This window comes from Bufo bufo, chromosome 2 (assembly GCF_905171765.1).
Source record: "Bufo bufo chromosome 2, aBufBuf1.1, whole genome shotgun sequence".
In the NCBI taxonomy this organism is placed as follows: domain Eukaryota; kingdom Metazoa; phylum Chordata; class Amphibia; order Anura; family Bufonidae; genus Bufo; species Bufo bufo.
Genome location: NC_053390.1, coordinates 794227330 through 794246850, shown reverse-complemented (window position 1 = coordinate 794246850; position 19521 = coordinate 794227330). Strand labels below are relative to the sequence as shown.

The 19521-nt window shown below is 45.9% G+C and overlaps 1 protein-coding gene across 4 annotated transcripts in view; it reads left to right on the top strand.

The window, feature by feature from the left end:
* Nucleotides 1-221: 221 nt before the first annotated feature.
* Nucleotides 222-19521, top strand: part of REEP1 (receptor accessory protein 1) — a 95188-nt gene continuing 75888 nt past the window's right edge. For all 4 annotated transcript variants that reach the window (XM_040419272.1, XM_040419269.1, XM_040419270.1 and 1 more), the window contains exon 1: nt 222-453. In XM_040419272.1, the coding sequence (XP_040275206.1) occupies nt 422-453 (32 nt within the window). In that variant the 5' untranslated portion in view covers nt 222-421. The remainder of the gene's footprint in view (nt 454-19521) is intronic.

Sequence of the window (19521 nt, the reverse complement as noted above, 5' to 3'; positions counted from 1 at the left end):
TTCAGTATATACTGTATAATAATAAATGACCTGTCCATGCCCTCAGAGCCCCACACTGCTGCCTCCTGGTCTTCCAGCTGTTGCAGAACCTCTTGGAGGGGCAGCCCAGGAGGTGGGCTATGCTCAGCAGCAGGTCGGGGGGGTCTGGAGCAGGCTGCACGTCTCCCCACCCCTGCCCTTCACTCCTCCTTCCAGAATCTGATCGCTGAAGGAGCCGAGCAGCTGCTCACCACCAGTCGCTAGACCCAGGCTCACCCTCTTCGCCCCTGTAATCCTGAGAGGAGGAGCTGCCCCTGACTGCCCATCCTCACCCAGTAGGCACAGCTGGATTCTGGTGCCAGGGCTGTGCACACACTGATGGCTGAGCGCTGCCTATAACACATCAGAGAGGACCTAGCCTGCAGGAGCCAGCTGATCAGCCATGGTGTCATGGATCATCTCCAGGCTTGTAGTGTAAGTAGACCCTCCTTGTCTCAATGTGACACCCATGTACAGCGCTGCCTGTGTCAGTGCAAGGTGATCTGCCTGTCACATGCTAAATTTAGCTGCCTCTCCCCCATGTGCTGGCCCTGGGATACAATACAGGAGCACACAATGGTGGGTGTCAGCTATGCCTCTGGGTGCTTGAGGGTGGCTTTTTATTTTGCATTGCACACTCTGTATTTTTTGTGCAGTGGGGGGGGACAGGACATATTTGCTGTTGACACCAGCAGATGGCTCTGCGGTCAATGTGCAGGTAGCATTATTTCTGCCATCTCCTTCTTGTCACTTGGCCTGTTACATTGTGTACATTGCAATGGCCGGTGGTGGGTGCAGATTGTCTGTTCCCTAGGGGGGGAGGGGGGGGGGTCAGTAGCCATGAATTATTCACTGCACATCTGTGATAAAATAGCAATGGGATAGGAGCAATGCAGAAGTCTGATATAATACACAGAGGCCATGATGTAATAGCAGGGAGGAGGCAGGGCATGCTGCAGGCTACATGACATTTTGGGGGGTATCCTGCCCTGTAATATCATGTAGAGCAGTGGGTTCTTAGTTCTGGTCCAGAGGCCCATCCTTCTCTTTGTTCACATGCGATGTATCTGTATCATCGTCTTCCTCCTCCGTGTGTCTGCCCCCCCCCTCTGTGTCATTCTGCAATGTATTGTCTAGTATGTAACAATACAATACAAATATTGATACAACGTAGATACAATAATCACATAAATAAATAAACAGACATACCTATATTGTCTTGCATACAACAGACTGTCAGGATCACATTTGGGGGCCAGTATGTATGTATCACACGTGTGTCCATTCTGTTCTGTCGGGTTAGAATAGCGTAGCACTAGACAGAAACCCGACGAACCCATTGTAAGTGAAGGGGCGACATCAGAGCAGATGATGATGGATTTGTTAGGGATGGCGTTAAGATGGAAACCATGATGACGATGCTTTTGAAGTGACAGCGTTATCTACTGTCAGAGCATCGCCCCTTGGTTTTTGTGACGTTGTTTATGATCCTATGTGATGTCACTACCCAGAAACCAGATGTCATATTGAAGAGGCACTGATGACATCCCCATCTGTTGGGAGAATGGGGTCTCATCTCCTCTCCTGATGGACGACAGCGATAAGCGCGATCAACTCTCTCCATGCAAGTCTATGGGCAGAGTGGAAATTTCTGCTCCCCCATACAATATCTGAATGTCTGAGATGGGAATACCCCATTTATAATCTGTTAAAACCTTAATTTCATATAATCAGATTGAATACAGATTTACTAATCCTATAGATGGAGTAAACTTAAAGTTTATTGTTTGCACCGGCCTGGCTCACAAAGGGGGAAGGAATGATCGCTCCCTTCATTCGGTTCTATTGATTGTTCTATATGATCCCTGATCATTGATGGTCAGTTCGCAGTGTTCGCCAGCGAACACATGCGGGCTGCCATCTTTAGTAGGGTAGACTCACCCGTCCGGCGATGCACAGGTGAGCCCTTACCTGTGCCTGTGCCGGGAGCCGGTCTGAAATCAAATGCAGTCACCAGGAGCAGGCATTTCCGAGAACAGCCGCCGGGGGCCTTTATCAGGCTGTTCTCGGAAACTGCCTGCTCCCGGTGACTGCATTTGATTTCAGACCGGCTCTCGGCACAGGTAAGGGCTTACCTGTGCATCGCCGGACGAGTGAGTCTACCTTACTAAAGATGGCAGCCCGCGTGTGTTCGCTGGCGAACACTGCGAAGTGACCATCACTGATGCTGATAATTTGGGCATCCCCATGAAAGAGACATATCAGCCAACGGCTCATTCATCGGCAGCAGGATTATACAGGTCAATTATCAGGAACGGGCGTTCCAATGAACGCATGTTCCTGATAATTGACCGTAAAATTGTTCGGTCTAATAGGACCTGTCGTCATACTTCTAATTGATTTGGCACCACACAAAGAAGATGAGAATCGCATGAATTGCGACGACGGACCCTAGGCTGTCTAGACCTGCACCATTTTTATCACCGTGCCTCAGGTTGGATGATAAATCTGCTGCGGGGATTAGCTTTGTTCGAGACCATATTTTACACCAGAATTGTGGCGCAATTTTGGCACTCAGTGTTGCATGTTAGGCCAAGCCCCTTTCCCATTAAATGAGTTTTCCACTAATATAAATGTATCCCGCCCAACAGATATCGCTGTTATATCACTTTCCCCAAATGCCACCATTTATCAAATTGTATTAACCCACCACTGCGCCCTGTGGAAAATCTGTCTAGATACTAAGTTGCTGTTGGTTACGTCCTGCTTTGAAGCCTCGTAACGTCATTAGTAAGAACAAGGGGCGTGGTTAGTGTCACGTTCTGCTGATGTCAGCACGCTGCCCTAAGGCATGATGGGACAGCAGACACATGACAAACCAGGAAGTAGGATTAAAGCACGGGGGATAAGAGAAAACTGCAAATGAGGTCAATTTGTGAAAAAGTATCTAAGGAGGAATGGGAGCTAGAGTAACCGGTGAAAAGTAGTTTATGGCACAAACCTACATCACTTGCCAGTAAGGGTAGTTTTACACTTGCGGCAGAGGATTCCGTCGCCGGAACTGCCTGCCGTTTCCGGCGATCTGGACGCAAATGGATGCATTTGTGAGACGGAACCAGATGCATTGCAATACCGGATCCATCTTTCTGGTTGTCATCCGGGAAAAACGGATCCGGAATTTATTTATTTTTTCACAGATTTAATGGTCTGCGCATGCGCGGACGGAAAGAACAGATCCGTTTTGCCGGAACACTTGAGGCCGGATCCGGCATTAATGCATTTCAAAGGAAAATAATGCCGGATCCGGCATTCCGCCAAGTGTTCATCGATTTTTGGCCGGAGAGAAAACTGCAACATGCTGCAGTATTTTCTCCGGCCAAAAAAAACATAAGAGGGACTGAACTGATGCATCCTGAACGGATTACTCTCCATTCAGAATGCATTAGGATAAAACTGATCAGTTATTTTCCGGTATAGAGCCCCTAGGACGGAACTCTATGCCGGAAAACTTTAACGTTAGTGTGAAAGTACCCTAAGCTGACCCCCTTGGCAAAAAAAGGATTTCCAAAGGATTTCTTACTCTCCAAAGTGCACCATATATGCTCCAGATTAGGCCTAATTTTGGCAGTTTCCAACAGTATCCACCAGTGTCTAGGTGCACTGACATTAGTAACTGTGGGCCAATGTTTACTATGTAACATAATGGGCCTGATTGTCTCCTGTGATCACGGATAACAGTAATAATTTTGGGTGCTTTGGGCCAATGTTTACTATGTAACATAATGGGCCTGATAGTCTCCTGTGATCACGGATAACAGTAATAATTTTGGGTGCTTTGGGCCAATGTTTACTATGTAACATAATGGGCCTGATAGTCTCCTGTGATCACGGATAACAGTAATAATTTCAATCTCCAGATCCAATTTTTTAGTTGATATGCCTTTTTTTATACTTACTATATAACTAACCCAATTGCCATTGTATGTTCTTTTACTTTGGTAACAAACCATATTACAGGGGTCAGCAACCTCCGGCACTCCAGGAACTACAACTCTCAGCATGCACACTTGCTCTGATGTTCATGCAACTCCCATAGATGTGAAGGAAGGATCCTGGGAGTTGTAGTTTTAGAACCAGGCGGAGGTTGCTGATCCCGGTCATATTATACAACATTCAATGTCATATAACCCCTTGAAGAATTCTGAGTTAGGCCTCATGCACACGACTGTAATCTTCATCGGCTTTTTTTGCGGATAGCCCACTGACCAATTCAATTCTATGAGGCCATGCGGACATCTGTATTTTTTGCGGATCTGTGAGGCTGTGCCGCAAATTATAGAGCGGGTCCTGACATTGCTGTACTGCGGACAAGAATAGCCTTTTCTGTTGAGAAAAATAAGGAATGCAATCGGACCTTACTGTATCTTGCAGATCCTTTGTTTTCAGATCGTTTTCAGACTGAAACGGCCGTGTGCATGCTTCCTACGCACAACCACATCCATTTTGCTGTATGGATACCGGCCGTGTGCATCCCGCACTTTTCTCGGCCCCATTGTAGAAATTACTATTCATGTCCTCAAAACGGACAACTACAGGCATGGCCATATGGATGCAGAGAGCACACGGATGACATCCTTCTGCTGTCCGCATTTTTTGCAGCCCCATAAAACTTAATGGGTCCACGTGCGATCCGCAAAAAAAAAAAAAAGCCGATTGGATGCGGCCAAAAATACAGTCATGTGCGTGAGGCGTTAATGGAAGGAATTCTTCATTTGGAAACCAGAAGGTAGAACACCTACAAAGTACATCTCTTGCCCTGGAAATCCAGCATTACACAAGCGGCGCATTGACTTCAGTTAGCACCATGTAATGCTTGACTTCACCTGTGGCGGCGCTGCAGCGAAATTCAAATCTTGTACTAACATTCCGATTGCTGGGGGACGACATGTGATCATTTTATTGTCATGAAATCCTCATAACAATAAAGAATTTTCACAGCTGTAGTCTGTTCCAGTTATGAATGAATATATATATATTAATATAATTGCACGAGTATTTTAGTAATTATTGTTCTGATTGGCCTCCGTGCTCCAGCCTCTACAGGCCCTAGACATCGGCATAGAATACAGTGCTTATACAATGAGAGTATTATTTACATTGTTTGCTGGCTGTTATTAGATCCAGATTGGATATTATAGGGTTAATCCTTTTTAGGCTGTGTGTTAGGAAAGTGGGGCATTGTTGTTCTCCTGCCAAAGCTTGTAGAGCTGGTCTGTTCCTGAGTACGACTGATCCATGTGCAGCAAACACTCAATGCGCTGTTATCGCTTGTGAGATATATAGATATATACCAGGGATCAGCAATCTTCAGCACTCCAGCTGCTGTCAGACTACAACTCCCAGCATGCACTACTGCTAATCTGTTCTTGTAACTCCCATAGAAGTCAAAGGAGGATTCTGGGAGCTGTAGTTTCAGAACAGCTGGAGCGCCGGAGTTTGCTGATTCCTGATATATACAGTGTAGATATATATATATATACTGTATTCTTCACTTTATAAGACGCACTCCCCCCCCCCCCAAAATCAAGCAGGCCAGCAGTATTACAGGGTTGCAGGAGCTTTTAATTAGGCCTCATGCACACGACCGTTGTGTGCATCCGTGGCCGTTGTTCCGTTTTCCGTTTTTTTTTCCACAGACCCATTGACTTTAAATGGGTCCGTGGAAAAATCGGAAAATGCACCGTTTGGCATCCTCGTCCGTGATCCGTGTTTCCAGTCCGTGAAAAAAATATGACCTGTTCTATTTTTTTCACGGACAACGGTTCACGGACCCATTCAAGTCAATGTCCATTTTTTCCTATCATTTCAAAGGCAAACTTGACGTATAATTTTTTTTCATTTTTCATGTCCGTGGATCCTCCAAAAATCAAGGAAGACCCACGGAAGAAAAAACGGACACGGATCACGGAACAACGGAAACCGTTTTTGCGGACCGCAAAAAAAACGTCCGTGTGCATGAGGCCTTAGCCTGCTCCTGATCCTGCAATTTAAGTGTGGGGCCGGAGGCGGCAGTTAAGCATTCATTGAAGCTGAACGCCGCCAGCCCGCACGTCCTTAGTACGCAGCTGCTGCCTGGGTCCGCTCCATACAGGGAGTGCAGAATTATTAGGCAAGTTGTATTTTTGAGGATAATTTTATTATTGAACAACAACCATGTTCTCAATGAACCCAAAAAACTCATTAATATCAAAGCTGAATATTTTTGGAAGTAGTTTTTAGTTTGTTTTTAGTTTTAGCTATTTTAGGGGGATATCTGTGTGTGCAGGTGACTATTACTGTGCATAATTATTAGGCAACTTAACAAAAAACAAATATATACCCATTTCAATTATTTATTTTTACCAGTGAAACCAATATAACATCTCAACATTCACAAATATACATTTCTGACATTCAAAAACAAAACAAAAAAGAATCAGTGACCAATATAGCCACCTTTCTTTACAAGGACACTCAAAAGCCTGCCATCCATGGATTCTGTCAGTGTTTTGATCTGTTCACCATCAACATTGCGTGCAGCAGCAACCACAGCCTCCCAGACACTGTTCAGAGAGGTGTACTGTTTTCCCTCCTTGTAAATCTCACATTTGATGATGGACCACAGGTTCTCAATGGGGTTCAGATCCGGTGAACAAGGAGGCCATGTCATTAGATTTTCTTCTTTTATACCCTTTCTTGCCAGCCACGCTGTGGAGTACTTGGACGCGTGTGATGGAGCATTGTCCTGCATGAAAATCATGTTTTTCTTGAAGGATGCAGACTTCTTCCTGTACCACTGCTTGAAGAAGGTGTCTTCCAGAAACTGGCAGTAGGACTGGGAGTTGAGCTTGACTCCATCCTCAACCCGAAAAGGCCCCACAAGCTCATCTTTGATGATACCAGCCCAAACCAGTACTCCACCTCCACCTTGCTGGCGTCTGAGTCGGACTGGAGCTCTCTGCCCTTTACCAATCCAGCCACGGGCCCATCCATCTGGCCCATCAAGACTCACTCTCATTTCATCAGTCCATAAAACCTTAGAAAAATCAGTCTTGAGATATTTCTTGGCCCAGTCTTGACGTTTCAGCTTGTGTGTCTTGTTCAGTGGTGGTCGTCTTTCAGCCTTTCTTACCTTGGCCATGTCTCTGAGTATTGCACACCTTGTGCTTTTGGGCACTCCAGTGATGTTGCAGCTCTGAAATATGGCCAAACTGGTGGCAAGTGGCATCTTGGCAGCTGCACGCTTGACTTTTCTCAGTTCATGGGCAGTTATTTTGCGCCTTGGTTTTTCCACACGCTTCTTGCGACCCTGTTGACTATTTTGAATGAAACGCTTGATTGTTCGATGATCACGCTTCAGAAGCTTTGCAATTTTAAGAGTGCTGCATCCCTCTGCAAGATATCTCACTATTTTTGACTTTTCTGAGCCTGTCAAGTCCTTCTTTTGACCCATTTTGCCAAAGGAAAGGAAGTTGCCTAATAATTATGCACACCTGATAGGGTGTTGATGTCATTAGACCACACCCCTTCTCATTACAGAGATGCACATCACCTAATATGCTTAATTGGTAGTAGGCTTTCGAGCCTATACAGCTTGGAGTAAGACAACATGCATAAAGAGGATGATGTGGTCAAAATACTCATTTGCCTAATAATTCTGCACGCAGTGTAGAAGAGGAAGGGGGAGGAGAGCAGTTCTCCGCCTCCGCTGCACTGCCGCCTGCACGTACTGCTGATTGGTGGTGTGCGCCGGCGGGAACTGCCGCCTCCGCCAATAAGCTTACCCCCTCCCTCCAGTCCGGCCATGAGCGCCGTTGCCACAGACCACCGATGGAACTGCTGTGAGATAGGAGGGAGGAAGGAGTTGTAGTGGCCTCCGTCGCCCTGTTCTATCCACTGTCACCTAAAGTCCCTGGTAAGTGACATCTCAGGGGCTGACCTAAAAATGAACTGTGTGTTAAATAGGACTATAACCTCCCTCATCCATGGGTGCAGTACATGGGTTCATTCTTAAGGATGAGGGGGGTTCTAGTCACATTTAATATAAACATGTGTCAATTACATGACAGTCTCTGGACAGTATTAATATTAAATGTGACTATAACCCCCCTCATCCTTAAGAATACAACCATGTACTGCAGTAAATTGATGCATTCTTATGGATGATGAGGGTTATAGTCATTTTTATATAAACACAGGCCAATTACATTATAGTCCCTGGACAGTGCTAATAATAAATGTGACTATAACCCCCCTCATCTTTAAGAATACACCAATGTACTGCAGTACATGGGTGTATTCTAAAGGATGAGGGCGGTTATCGTCACATAACAGTGCGTCATCCAAAGATCTCCCAAATATCCTCATAAGGCTCCATTCACACGTCCGCAATTCTGTTCCGCATTTTTTTGCGGAACGATATTGCGGACCCATTCATTTCTATGCGGCCGAACGATGTGCTGCCCGGATCCGGAAATGCGGATCCGCACTTGCGGATCCGCACTTCCGGGTCCGCATTTCTGTTCCCGAAAAAAATAGAACATGTCCTATTCTTGTCCGCAATTGCGGACAAGAATAGGCATATTCTATTATAGTGCCGGCGATGTGCGGTCCGCAAAATGTGGAACGCACATTGCAGGTGTTCGTGTTTTGCGGATCCACGTTTTGGTTAAAAATATTTTTTTCATTTTCTCCTCCTCTAAAACCTAGGTGCGTCTTATATAGCGAGAAATAAGGTATATATATATATATTTTTTTTTTTCCCTGTGACTGAACTCAATACCGGAAAACAAAAACGCTACTGTGAAAGTACCCTAAGGCTACTTTCACACTAGCGTTTTTTTTTGCGGATCCGTCATGAATCTGCAAAAACGCTTCCGTTACAATAATACAACCACATGCATCCGTCATGAATGGATCCGGTTGTATTATGTCTTCTATAGCCATGACGGATCCGTCATGAACACCATTGAAAGTCAATGGGGGACGGTTCCGTTTTCTAACGGATCCGTCCCAGCGTTTTTTTTCTGTCCACCATGGGGACGCAACTAAACGGAAAAGAATGCATTCTGGTGCGCTCCGTTTCGTTCAGTTCAGTTTTGTCCCCATTAACAATGAATGGGGACAAAACGGAAGCGTTTTCCCCCGCTATTGAGATCCTATGACGGATGTCAATAGCGGAATTGAAAACGCTAGTGTGAAAGTAGGCTAAGCTTTAAGCCTCATTCACACGTCTGTGTTTCACGGAGGTGTGCTGTACATGTTCTCCATGGACAGCACACATCCCCATTCACTTTAATGTGTGTATTCAGACATCAGTGTTTTTAGCACGGTCCGTGGGTCCGTGTTTTCAGCACGATGCATGCTGTATTTTGTCCGTCTATATTTGATCCATCACGTCCATTATAGTCTATGGGTCCGTGAAAACCACTGATGCAACACAGATGCCATCCGTGTTGCATCCGTGGTTCACGGATCATTAAGACGAGATGCTTTGAAAATTATTTTTCAGCTGCTCAGTGTCAGTGAAACACGGATGCAACACCGACAGCAAAAAACGGACACACAGATCCAACACGGATCCTTCACGGACAGCTTCATGGAGGCATCACTGGCCAACTGCTCACGGATTTGAGCACGGACACGGACGTGTGAATGAGGCTTTATACTAGGCCGGGATGGCCAACCTGAGGCTCTCCAGATGTTGCAAAACTACAACTCCCAGCATGCCCGGACTGCCAACAGCTATCAGCCTACAGCAGGGCATGGTGGGAATTGTAGTTTTACAACAGCTGGAGAGCCACAGGTTGGCCATGCCTGTACTAGGGTGTAGAAGAAATATGTACTCAGGTGTGTCAATTGCTTCAGGCCAAGGTCCAGGGAGGAGCACCAAGGGATCAGGTCACTTGCCCCAACATGGACATCTGCCCTCTCACACAATCCCTCGTCAGCACCGCAGACGCCAATCCAGGGACTGTAAACCATCCCTGAATGAATGAATGAATAACTTATATAGCGCTACAGTTGCGAACTAAATCGCCTCAAGGCGCTTTTGCAGCCCTTGACCGCCTGTGCCTTCAGAAGAGGTGGGTCTTGAGCTTCTTCCTGAAGGCTAGATGGTTTTCTTCTGAGCGGATGTCCGCAGGTAGAGTGTTCCATAGCCGGGGTCCTTGGACTGTGAACCTTCGTTCGCTTTTGATTTGTAGCGGGTCTTGGGGATATGGAGGAGGTTCTGGTTAGCTGACCGGAGGGGGCGACCTGGGGTGTAGTGCTTTATTTTGTCGCAGAGGTATTGGGGTGCTTTCCCTTGTGTACATTTATGGGTGAGGCAGAGGGTCTTGAATGTAATCCGATCCTTCACGGGTAGCCAATGGAGGGTCTTCAGGGACAAAGTGATAGATTCCCAGTTTTTTTTTTCCAGTTATCAGTCTGGCGGCTGTGTTCTGGACAACTTGTAAACGTGAAATTTGGTATTTGGTAAGTCCTAGATAGAGGGAGTTTGCGTAGTCAAGTCGGGAATTGATGGTTATTCCAACTACTGCTGCTGCGTCTCCTTCAGGGATGAAGGGAATGAGTCTGCGCAGCAGGCGAAGATGATGGGATCCGCTGACTACTGATCCTATTTCTTGCATCCATTGTCATGTCTGAGTCAAAGATGACTCCGAGGCTTTTGACTTTGGTGCTGGGAGTGATGGTTTGTCCGAGGATGGTGGGTGGCGTGCATGTCATGCTAGAGTTTTTGTTTCGGTTTGCATGAAGGAAGAGGAGTTCTGTTTTGGAACCATTGCGTTTGAGAGAGCTCTCAGTCATCCACTCGTCGATCAATGAGAGGCAGATTTCCAGGGCGTGGTATTGGTCTTTTTTGTTGGTAATGCGTAGGTAAAGTTGGGTGTCATCAGCGTAGGAATGATGGAGCAGGTCCTGGTTGCTGATGATTTTGAGGAGTGGTCGGAGGTAGATGTTGAAGAGCACGGGTGACAGGGGTGATCCTTGAGGGACTCCGCATGTGATTTTACGTGCTTCTGAGGTGAAGGCTCCTAGTTTCACTTTCTGGGATCGGTTCTGCAAGAAGGATACGAACCAGGGTAGATCCGAGTCTGCGACTCCGGCTACTTCTGTGAGACGAGTGAGCAAGGTTTGATGATTTACTGTGTCGAAATCTGTGCTGAGGTCCAGCAGCACCAGGAGGCATGATTCTCCTTTATCTGCTGCTTCGAGGGCATAATCCCAGATTTTGAGGAGCGCCGTTTCTGTCCCGTGGCCAGGGCGGAATCCAGATTGAAGTGGGTCCAAGAGTTTGTGGGTATCCAGATGGGGTTGTAGCTGTTGTACTACTGCTTTCTCGATAATCTTGGAGATGGTGTTGAGGCTTGTAATCGGTCTGCGGTAATTTGGGTCTTTGGGGTCATGATTGGGCTTCTTTAGGAGGGGTTTGATTATGCCTTGCTTGAAGGCGATCGGGACTATTCCTTCTTTGAATGACTGGTTTATGAGGTGTGTTATGGTGAGTGCCAGAATGTCGGTGCATTCTTTCAGAAGTTTTGTGGGAATAATGTCATTTGGGGATGTGCTGTCTCGAAGGCTTCTGATGATGGTTTTAGTGTTGTCAATGGTGATTGGGACCAGAGTAAATCTCGGTGATTGTAAAGTATTTGTGTGGTTTTTGTCTTCTTGCCTTGGCCGAATGGGGTTGCTTGCTATGTTCTGTTGGATTATTTCTCGAATGTTTATGATTTTGTCAATAAAAAAGTCAGATAGCTCATTACAGAATTCTTGTGTTTCGTGTGCTGGAGGCTCTAAACAGTTAGGGTTCATAGTCTGAGCGACTAGTTTGAAGAGTTCGCGGGGACGGTTTATGGCTTTTGAAATGGTGTTGGAAAAATATTCTTTTTATGCTGTGATATTTTGTGGTATTTTTTGGTGAGTGATTTGTAGTTTGTGTGGTATTCCATTGTTGGGTTCCTTCTCCAGGCTCCTTCAGCTCTTCTGCGTTCTTGTTTCAGTGAAGTGAGGTAGTCGTTGAACCAACCAGAATTATTTTTGCGGGTGGGTGCTCTACGTATTGGTGCGACTGTGTCTGCTGTCTGTAATAGTGCTGTGTTAAGGGTGTTGATATCATTAAAATTAAGCTGCGAGGCTCTCGCAGCTTACGATGTGATATCATAAAAAAACTGCTCCGTAAATACTCAATAAAAATATGTTCTAAAAGGTGAGGTTGATATACAGTACTTGATCAATGAAATGCTGTTTAAATGTCAGGTCAGCTGATATACTGTAGAAAACCTGTGATGAGGTTAGTCCAAATATTGTATAACACCTGTAGTATCAGTATCCCTGCCATAGTGCCATAAATTTAGCAGGGCATCTCCTTTTCAGGTAGATCCCTCTTTCAAATCTTAGCACACTTTGGGCTCATGCACACGACAGTATGGCTTTTTCAGTGTTTTCCGGTCCGTTTTTAACGGATCCGTTGTTCCGTTTTTTGTTTCAGTTTCCGTTCCGTTTTTCTGTATGCCATATACAGTATACAGTAATTACATAGAAAAAAATTGGGCTGGACATAACATTTTCAATAGATGGTTCAGCAAAAACGGAACGGATACGGAAGACATACGAATGCATTTCCGTATGTGTTCCGTTTATTTGCGGACCCATTGACTTGAATGGAGCCAAACACCGTGATTTGCGGACAAGAATAGGACATGTTCTATCTTTTCACGGTACGGAAATACTGAAACGGAATGCACACGGAGACACTTCATTTTTTTTTGCTGAACCATTGAAATGAATGGTTCAGTATATGTACCGCATACTGAACTCAAAAAACGGCCAGTATACTGAACGCAAAATACTGTCGTGTGCATGAGCCCTAAGCGTGTCTCAATTGAAGGTATCGGTAAAATATAGTTTTAGGGCTCATGCACACGACTGTATGTATTTTGCGGTTCGCAAAAAATGGATACGCAAAAAACACAGATGACGTCCATGTGCATTCCGTATTTTGTGGAACAGAACAGCTGGTCCGTAATGCGGACAATAATAGGACATGTTCTATTTTTTTGCGGAATGGAAATACGTTCCCCACCCCTTAAGGTGTTGTAATTGTGCCGCATTGAAATAAAGCCAAGGGCTTGGAACAGAAAGGCCTCCCTCCTCCTTGCCCCTTTGAAGGGTCTCCAGACAGATTCTGGGTTGTTGTTTTTTCCACACCAAGGAGAGGAAAATACCCTGATACTTGTAGAATATCCGCTGGGGGATCCATACGGGGTAGTTGTGTAATACATAAAGCAATTGAGGCATGAGTATAATTTTAATTAAGTTACAACGGCCGACCACCGAGAGAGGTCATTTACACCAGGCATTGACTTTTCCTATAAATTTAACGATAAGGGGATCAATATTGGCTTTAACGTAATCAGTTAATATTGGGGTTATCATAACGCCCAGATATTTAAAGCTGCGGGTTATCTGTAGTTGGGTCAAATCTAGACGGAAGGGGATCAAACGGAAGGATTACAGATTTGTCCCAGTTGATAGTCAGCCCCGACCGTTTCCCGAATTCAATAATATCGTGCATAATGAGATGAATGGAGTGTTCCAAATTTCCCACATATAGGAGCATATCATCGGCGTACAGGGAGACTCTCTCCTCACTCGACCCCAGGGGGAACCCTTCCCATGCAGGAGAAGAACGTAAAAAGCAGACCAGGGGTTCAATGGCAATTGCAAATAATATGGGGGATAGAGGGCAGCCCTGTCTCGTTCCCCTGTGCAATGCAAATTGTGCCGAAAGTTCCCCATTCGCCCTAATCCTTGCCACTGGCGAACTATACAGCAGCTTAACCCAGGACATAAATCCCTGGACAAACCCCGTGGTCTCCATAACCACAAGTATCCCCACTCCACGCTGTCAAAAGCTTTGGCAAAATGCTACATCATAGTCTCCTGCCACATGTATGGACCCTAAAGGTGCTAGAAAAAACCCTTGAGAACTTGATTTTTTTTTTTTGGCTCAGGCACATGACCGCATCCATTTTGCAGTCTGCAAATGGCGGGTCCGCAACATATGGACCCATTAACGTCAGGGGGTTGGTTGTCTGCATTTTGCAGGCATATTCTATCTTTTTGCGGAACGGACATATGGATGATCTGTGTGCTTTCTGCATCCATATGTCCATTCCACGAAAGGGTAGAACATGTCCTATCAGGGGCGGATTGGCCATAGACCTTACAGGGAAATTTCCCGGTGGGCTGGTGCCCAGAGGGATGCTCAAGCACTTCTGTCTGCCAGAACCACACAGGCTCTCCCGAATTCAACTGCTCTGGCCCACATCTAACCTCTTAAGTCCCCCTGCTCCATATCTTAATCAGAGAGAACTGGAGGAGCAGGGGGACAGAAAATGGCATCCATTGATGGCCACCACAGTGGGACAGCTTTTGGGGCAGTATATTGTGCTGCTGTGGTATATGGTTCTGGTGGGACGATATTTTGCGCTATGGTATTGCTGACACCGCCTACTTGTTTTGTACTAACCTTCTGTCAATTTGGATCCTTCTACAACATGGAGCCACCTTTAGGATTTTTTTTCCAGGGTCACTTTAAATTCCCAGTCCGGCCCAGTGTCCTATACTTGGCTGCCAATTGCGGACCAGAAACCCATTGAAAACAATGAGTCCGCACAAAATGCAGACGGTATCTATATTTTGCAGATTCTCACTACATACAGTTGTGTGCATGAGACCTAAAGATGGAGGTGTCTTTGAAAAACTGAGAACTCCGTGTCCTTATATGACACCAGACTTTACTGCAGATCATCCTCTTGGCAAACAGGAACAGACAGAAGAACAGGCCAAGGAACATTCGGATCTTTCTTCGGCTCATTAGCCCTATAGAATGGTGTAGACTGAGTCCTATCAGTTACATGCGTTTGTCTATGTTAAATACTTATAAGAAATTTTATCCTAAAGCACAAGGAAACAAAAAGTCCTAAACCAGTCCTAACCCGCTTCTTGTCATCTGAGCTCCTACAGGAGCAGGAAACCAATAACGTCCTTCTGAATTCAGCTTTACACGTGAACCTAGCAGAAATCATGATGTAACGTAAAATCAGTACATCACACCAAATTACAATACACAGCATATAATAAATCCAAGAAATATTTGATTTAATACATATTAGAAAAATACATAGATAAAATTGCAGCGGCATGTATACACAGGAAAGACAAAGAACCACAAGCTATAGGTCACATGTCAAACATCCAGTGATATCCATATTAATGTCTATTAGGCCTCATGCACACGACCGTTGTTCTGGTCCGCATCCGAGACGCAGTTTTTGCGGCTCGGGTGCGGACCCATTCACTTCAATAGGGCCGCAAAAGATGCGGACTGCACTATGTGTGCTGTCCGCATCCGCTGCTCCGTTCCGTGGCCCCGCAAAAAAAATATAAGCTGTCCTATTCTTGTCCGTTTTGCGGACAAGAATAGGCATTTCTACAATGGGCCGCAAAAAAACGGAACGGTCGTGTGCATGAGGCCTTACAGTTGTAATAAAGTAGGAACCGTATGAAAATCACACAGTGTAACAGATAAAAGAAACTCCAAATGGAGAACAAGTGATAAATAGAGGAAAATGAGTATCACATCGATAATAAAGTGCCAAATGCAATACATAACATACAAACATCAAGAAGTGCTGATCGTAATAAGTAATACCGACCATATGGTTCAAAACCCCAACGCGTGTTTCGCCTGTAGCTTTCTCAGGGGATGAATATACGTTGTGCTCACTAGCTTTATATACCCTCTTACTAACCAGTTAGTTAGTAAGTCCTACTGTAGCGCCGAGCGGGGAGCCGCTTGGCGTCTTGGTTGCTGGGGTAACGGGGGGGGGGGGGGGGGGAAGCGCGCCCAGCCGCACACTTCCTCTCTGTGCGGCCGGGGTCCCCCGTTCCCATGGTAATGCTCAAAGGGCTGAGCGCCGAGCTGGGCACTCGGCGCTCGGCTACAGACATGGTGGTTTCCTGTGATTAATTGTCCTAGGCTATTTGTTATGATTTTAACCCGTGCCTGTTTTTGACCCGCTACTACTTGCTCCTAGTTCTTGACATGACCTCTTGGCTTGACCTTCGGCTTGTGACCTGACCTGTTCTTGTTCATTCCTGTGGTACTTTATTACTCTCCTGGTATTTGACCCCGGCTTCTCCTGACTATTCTCTGCTTACTCCATTTGTACTTCGTTGCTCTCTTGGTATTGACTCGGTCCGTTCACTATCCGTTGTTTGTCTTGTCTGTCCTCCCAGCACGTATTCTAAGCTAGGGACTGCTGTCCAGTTGTCCCCTGTCATCAGGACTTGCGAGGCAAGTAGGTAGGGCCAGGGGTGAGGGTGGAGCGCAGTGGTCACTATCCTCCCCCTGTGTGTGTGTGTACGTGACCGTGACACCAGTGTTAATTAAAACATATGTGGAATACCTAATCATGTGTGGCCACACGTGCAGGATGTTCACGGCGTGCGTTCCACACTGGAACGCATGATGTCACATCCTGTGATCTAGTGGGAACCGCCCCCAAATGGAGCTAATCATTTATCATGTTTGGGGAAACAAAACTAAAGAAATATAACAGATGGAGACCAATGGGAGGGAGAGAAGATAAGTACACCCTTAAGAATACTTTCCCAGGCTGCAAGGTACAGCTCTAAGATCCAGATAGCTAGCCTGTCTCAAAGTGTCCTAGGCACTGATGTCACCTACGTCGAGCTCACGAGATACGATATGGTCCCTGGTTACCAAGACGTGACGTTACGCCCTCCTGGAGGAGCTTGTAAGGTCAGCTTGGTACAGTTTACACAGACACCTCCTGTCCACGCGGGCACAGAGAGGCAACACAGCTGAGAGAGCCTTTTCACTGCCACAGTGAAACAGCGACTCCTCAGCCCGGGTATACTGCCACCAGCTTCTTGTTTGATATAAGCCCGGTCCGCTAACTGGATTATATAGGGTGTGAAACCAACCCGTAGCTTATAACTAGGCTGAAACACGGACGTGGGGATTCGTGATCGAGATACAAGATAGCACAAGATTAAATTATATATTTAATCGCCTTAAGGGCACACTAGATATAACACAATATACACAAATAATATATACAGTGGTCTGAGGTTACAGATACAGGTTATATGGGTACAACAGGGTTAAGCAGAGCAAAAGTCAGTTACCGGGTAGATGAAAGTTCCTCTGGATTATAATGGTGGAATAGTCCTTGGCTGCAGTCACGTGGGGGGCAGTGAAGTCAGCTGGTTCCCGGTCTCTCCAAACATATTGGCACGATGTGACCCCCTTCAGAAAAGACCCCGCCCGCTGGCTTGCATTGGCTTATGACCTGTAGCCGGCCGCTCCCCTTCCCGCCTATGGGTAGGGTTCTCTCCTCCTTCTCTGGTGCTGGCAGAAAATGACCCAAAAAAAACCTTTAGGGCTCCTAGCCCCAGACCAGAATGTCGCAGGAAGATGGTTCCGGGCCCAATTGATCTGCCTGGGTTCTGGCTACAACTAGAGTCTAAGCATGGTACCGTTATTTGGTTTCTGTGGGGAGATATGGATATCTCCCCTCCCGGGCATCCTAGCATCAAGCCAGGACCACGTGGATGTTTGGCTTTGCCCCAGGATCACAAAAAGATAACCGAATTATGCCTGGGATGGACGGACAATTCATAATTCCTTATGAAATGTAGGTGCCAACATGTCTGGGAGGTATCATTGATCCTGGGCAAGGGCTGAGACCTCCTGCTGGGGGTTTTCCTGCAGGATTAGCTTGCCTCCAAACTAGCTGGTTGAGGTGTGACTTTATCCACCTGGGCCTCCTTAAAGCCTGTACCCCTGGGGTCTTTCTATCTGACAGCAGATGGCTGGGGGGTGAGAACATATTTTGCATGTACACTGACCAAGGTGAATTAAATGACAATCAGGGCTGCCAGTAAATGATAATCCATATTCCTCAAAGTACACCATAGACTTTTTCCAGGGCATGGGTGCCCACAGAGAGGGCTTTAAGTGCCACCTCTGGCACCCGTGCCATAGGTTCGCCACCACTGTTCTAGACCTTCTGTGAATGTCTGTTCTCGTTCTATTGTGGTAGTCTCTCAATTAAGTTGTTCTCTGGTAGCTTTTCAGTATCAGGAATGGTGTTTCCTGGAGGAGGCTGCTGTTTGGGCCTACCTGGCAGGAGCTCACACATGTAGGTCTTGCTCTAGGTCTAGGTCTCAGCAGTGATCTGCTGGGTCACTGCATATATATAGACTATGTACAATATTAAGCCGTTTCCTATAAGTGACATGTGCTGTCTTTTTTTTTTTCCTTCTGCAGAGCTATTCATTTGAATCAGCAGAAAAATTGGACAAAGTTTTTCTGTGCATGGACTGATGGTCTGTGCAAAAATGTGCTCATCTGAATACACCCATTCAAGTTAATGGGTCAGAGTTCAGTCCAGTGCTGCCTGTTCTAAACTCGAATAGGACCTCTGTTTGGAGCCTCCATAGCAGATTATGGTCTGAACCTCTGCAGCAGATTCTGGCACTTTAAATATGAGAGCGGTGAAATTCCAACTCTTTTTTTCCTATCAAACTGATTGATACCTCGGGAAAACCCAACAGATCCCATTATAAGGGTAGAAGTGTGGATAGCGGCTGATCCTATAAAAAAAATGGATACAGGGTGCTCACCTCTCGGTCCACCCAAACTGACAGAGGGCTAAAAATGAAGATAAGGAGATGAGGGGCACTCCAAATCTAGCAAAATGTAGACAGCACTATGGCGAGTAGGCCAGATATTTAATAAAATATGGATGATACCAATACAATAAAAAACAACAAAATATTAATTATAAATGAAACTCAAATCATGCAATAAAAACATACAGTATCCCAGATCGACATCTGACTAAAATGAAAACCGAGTGATAAGAGTCCCGGTGCAACCTCTATAACATAGGACGACCGCAAGTCTTGTCTAGAGATAGTAGTACTGCGTATGTCACAATCCCATGTGTATGGTCGAGCAATGAGCTCCGGTATGTCTGGATAATAAAACTGACAATTCCTGCCTCATTCCAGCAGCGCTAAATGTGCACTATCCAATGGCCCAACACAGCTGTAGCAAACGTTGGTGTGTCTCTATGTCCCAGCAGGACACCCACAGTACAAAGACAGTGGCAGGTGATACTTTACCACTCTTCGTCACAGGTCGGACAGTCCGCTCGCCTCTCGTGCTGCTTTGCCCAACGCAACGTCTCACGTGACTCCTCTGCTTTTCAGAGGTACGGTGTCGAGCGTTCTTTGTAATCCTGGATCTCGTGCTGCAGCGCATCCAGTTAGAAGGCAGTCAATGGTAAATCCTGTATACGAGTCTCTTACTCCATAATAAAGGTGCAGTCGATGACAAAGTAGATGAATCCTGTATACGAATCC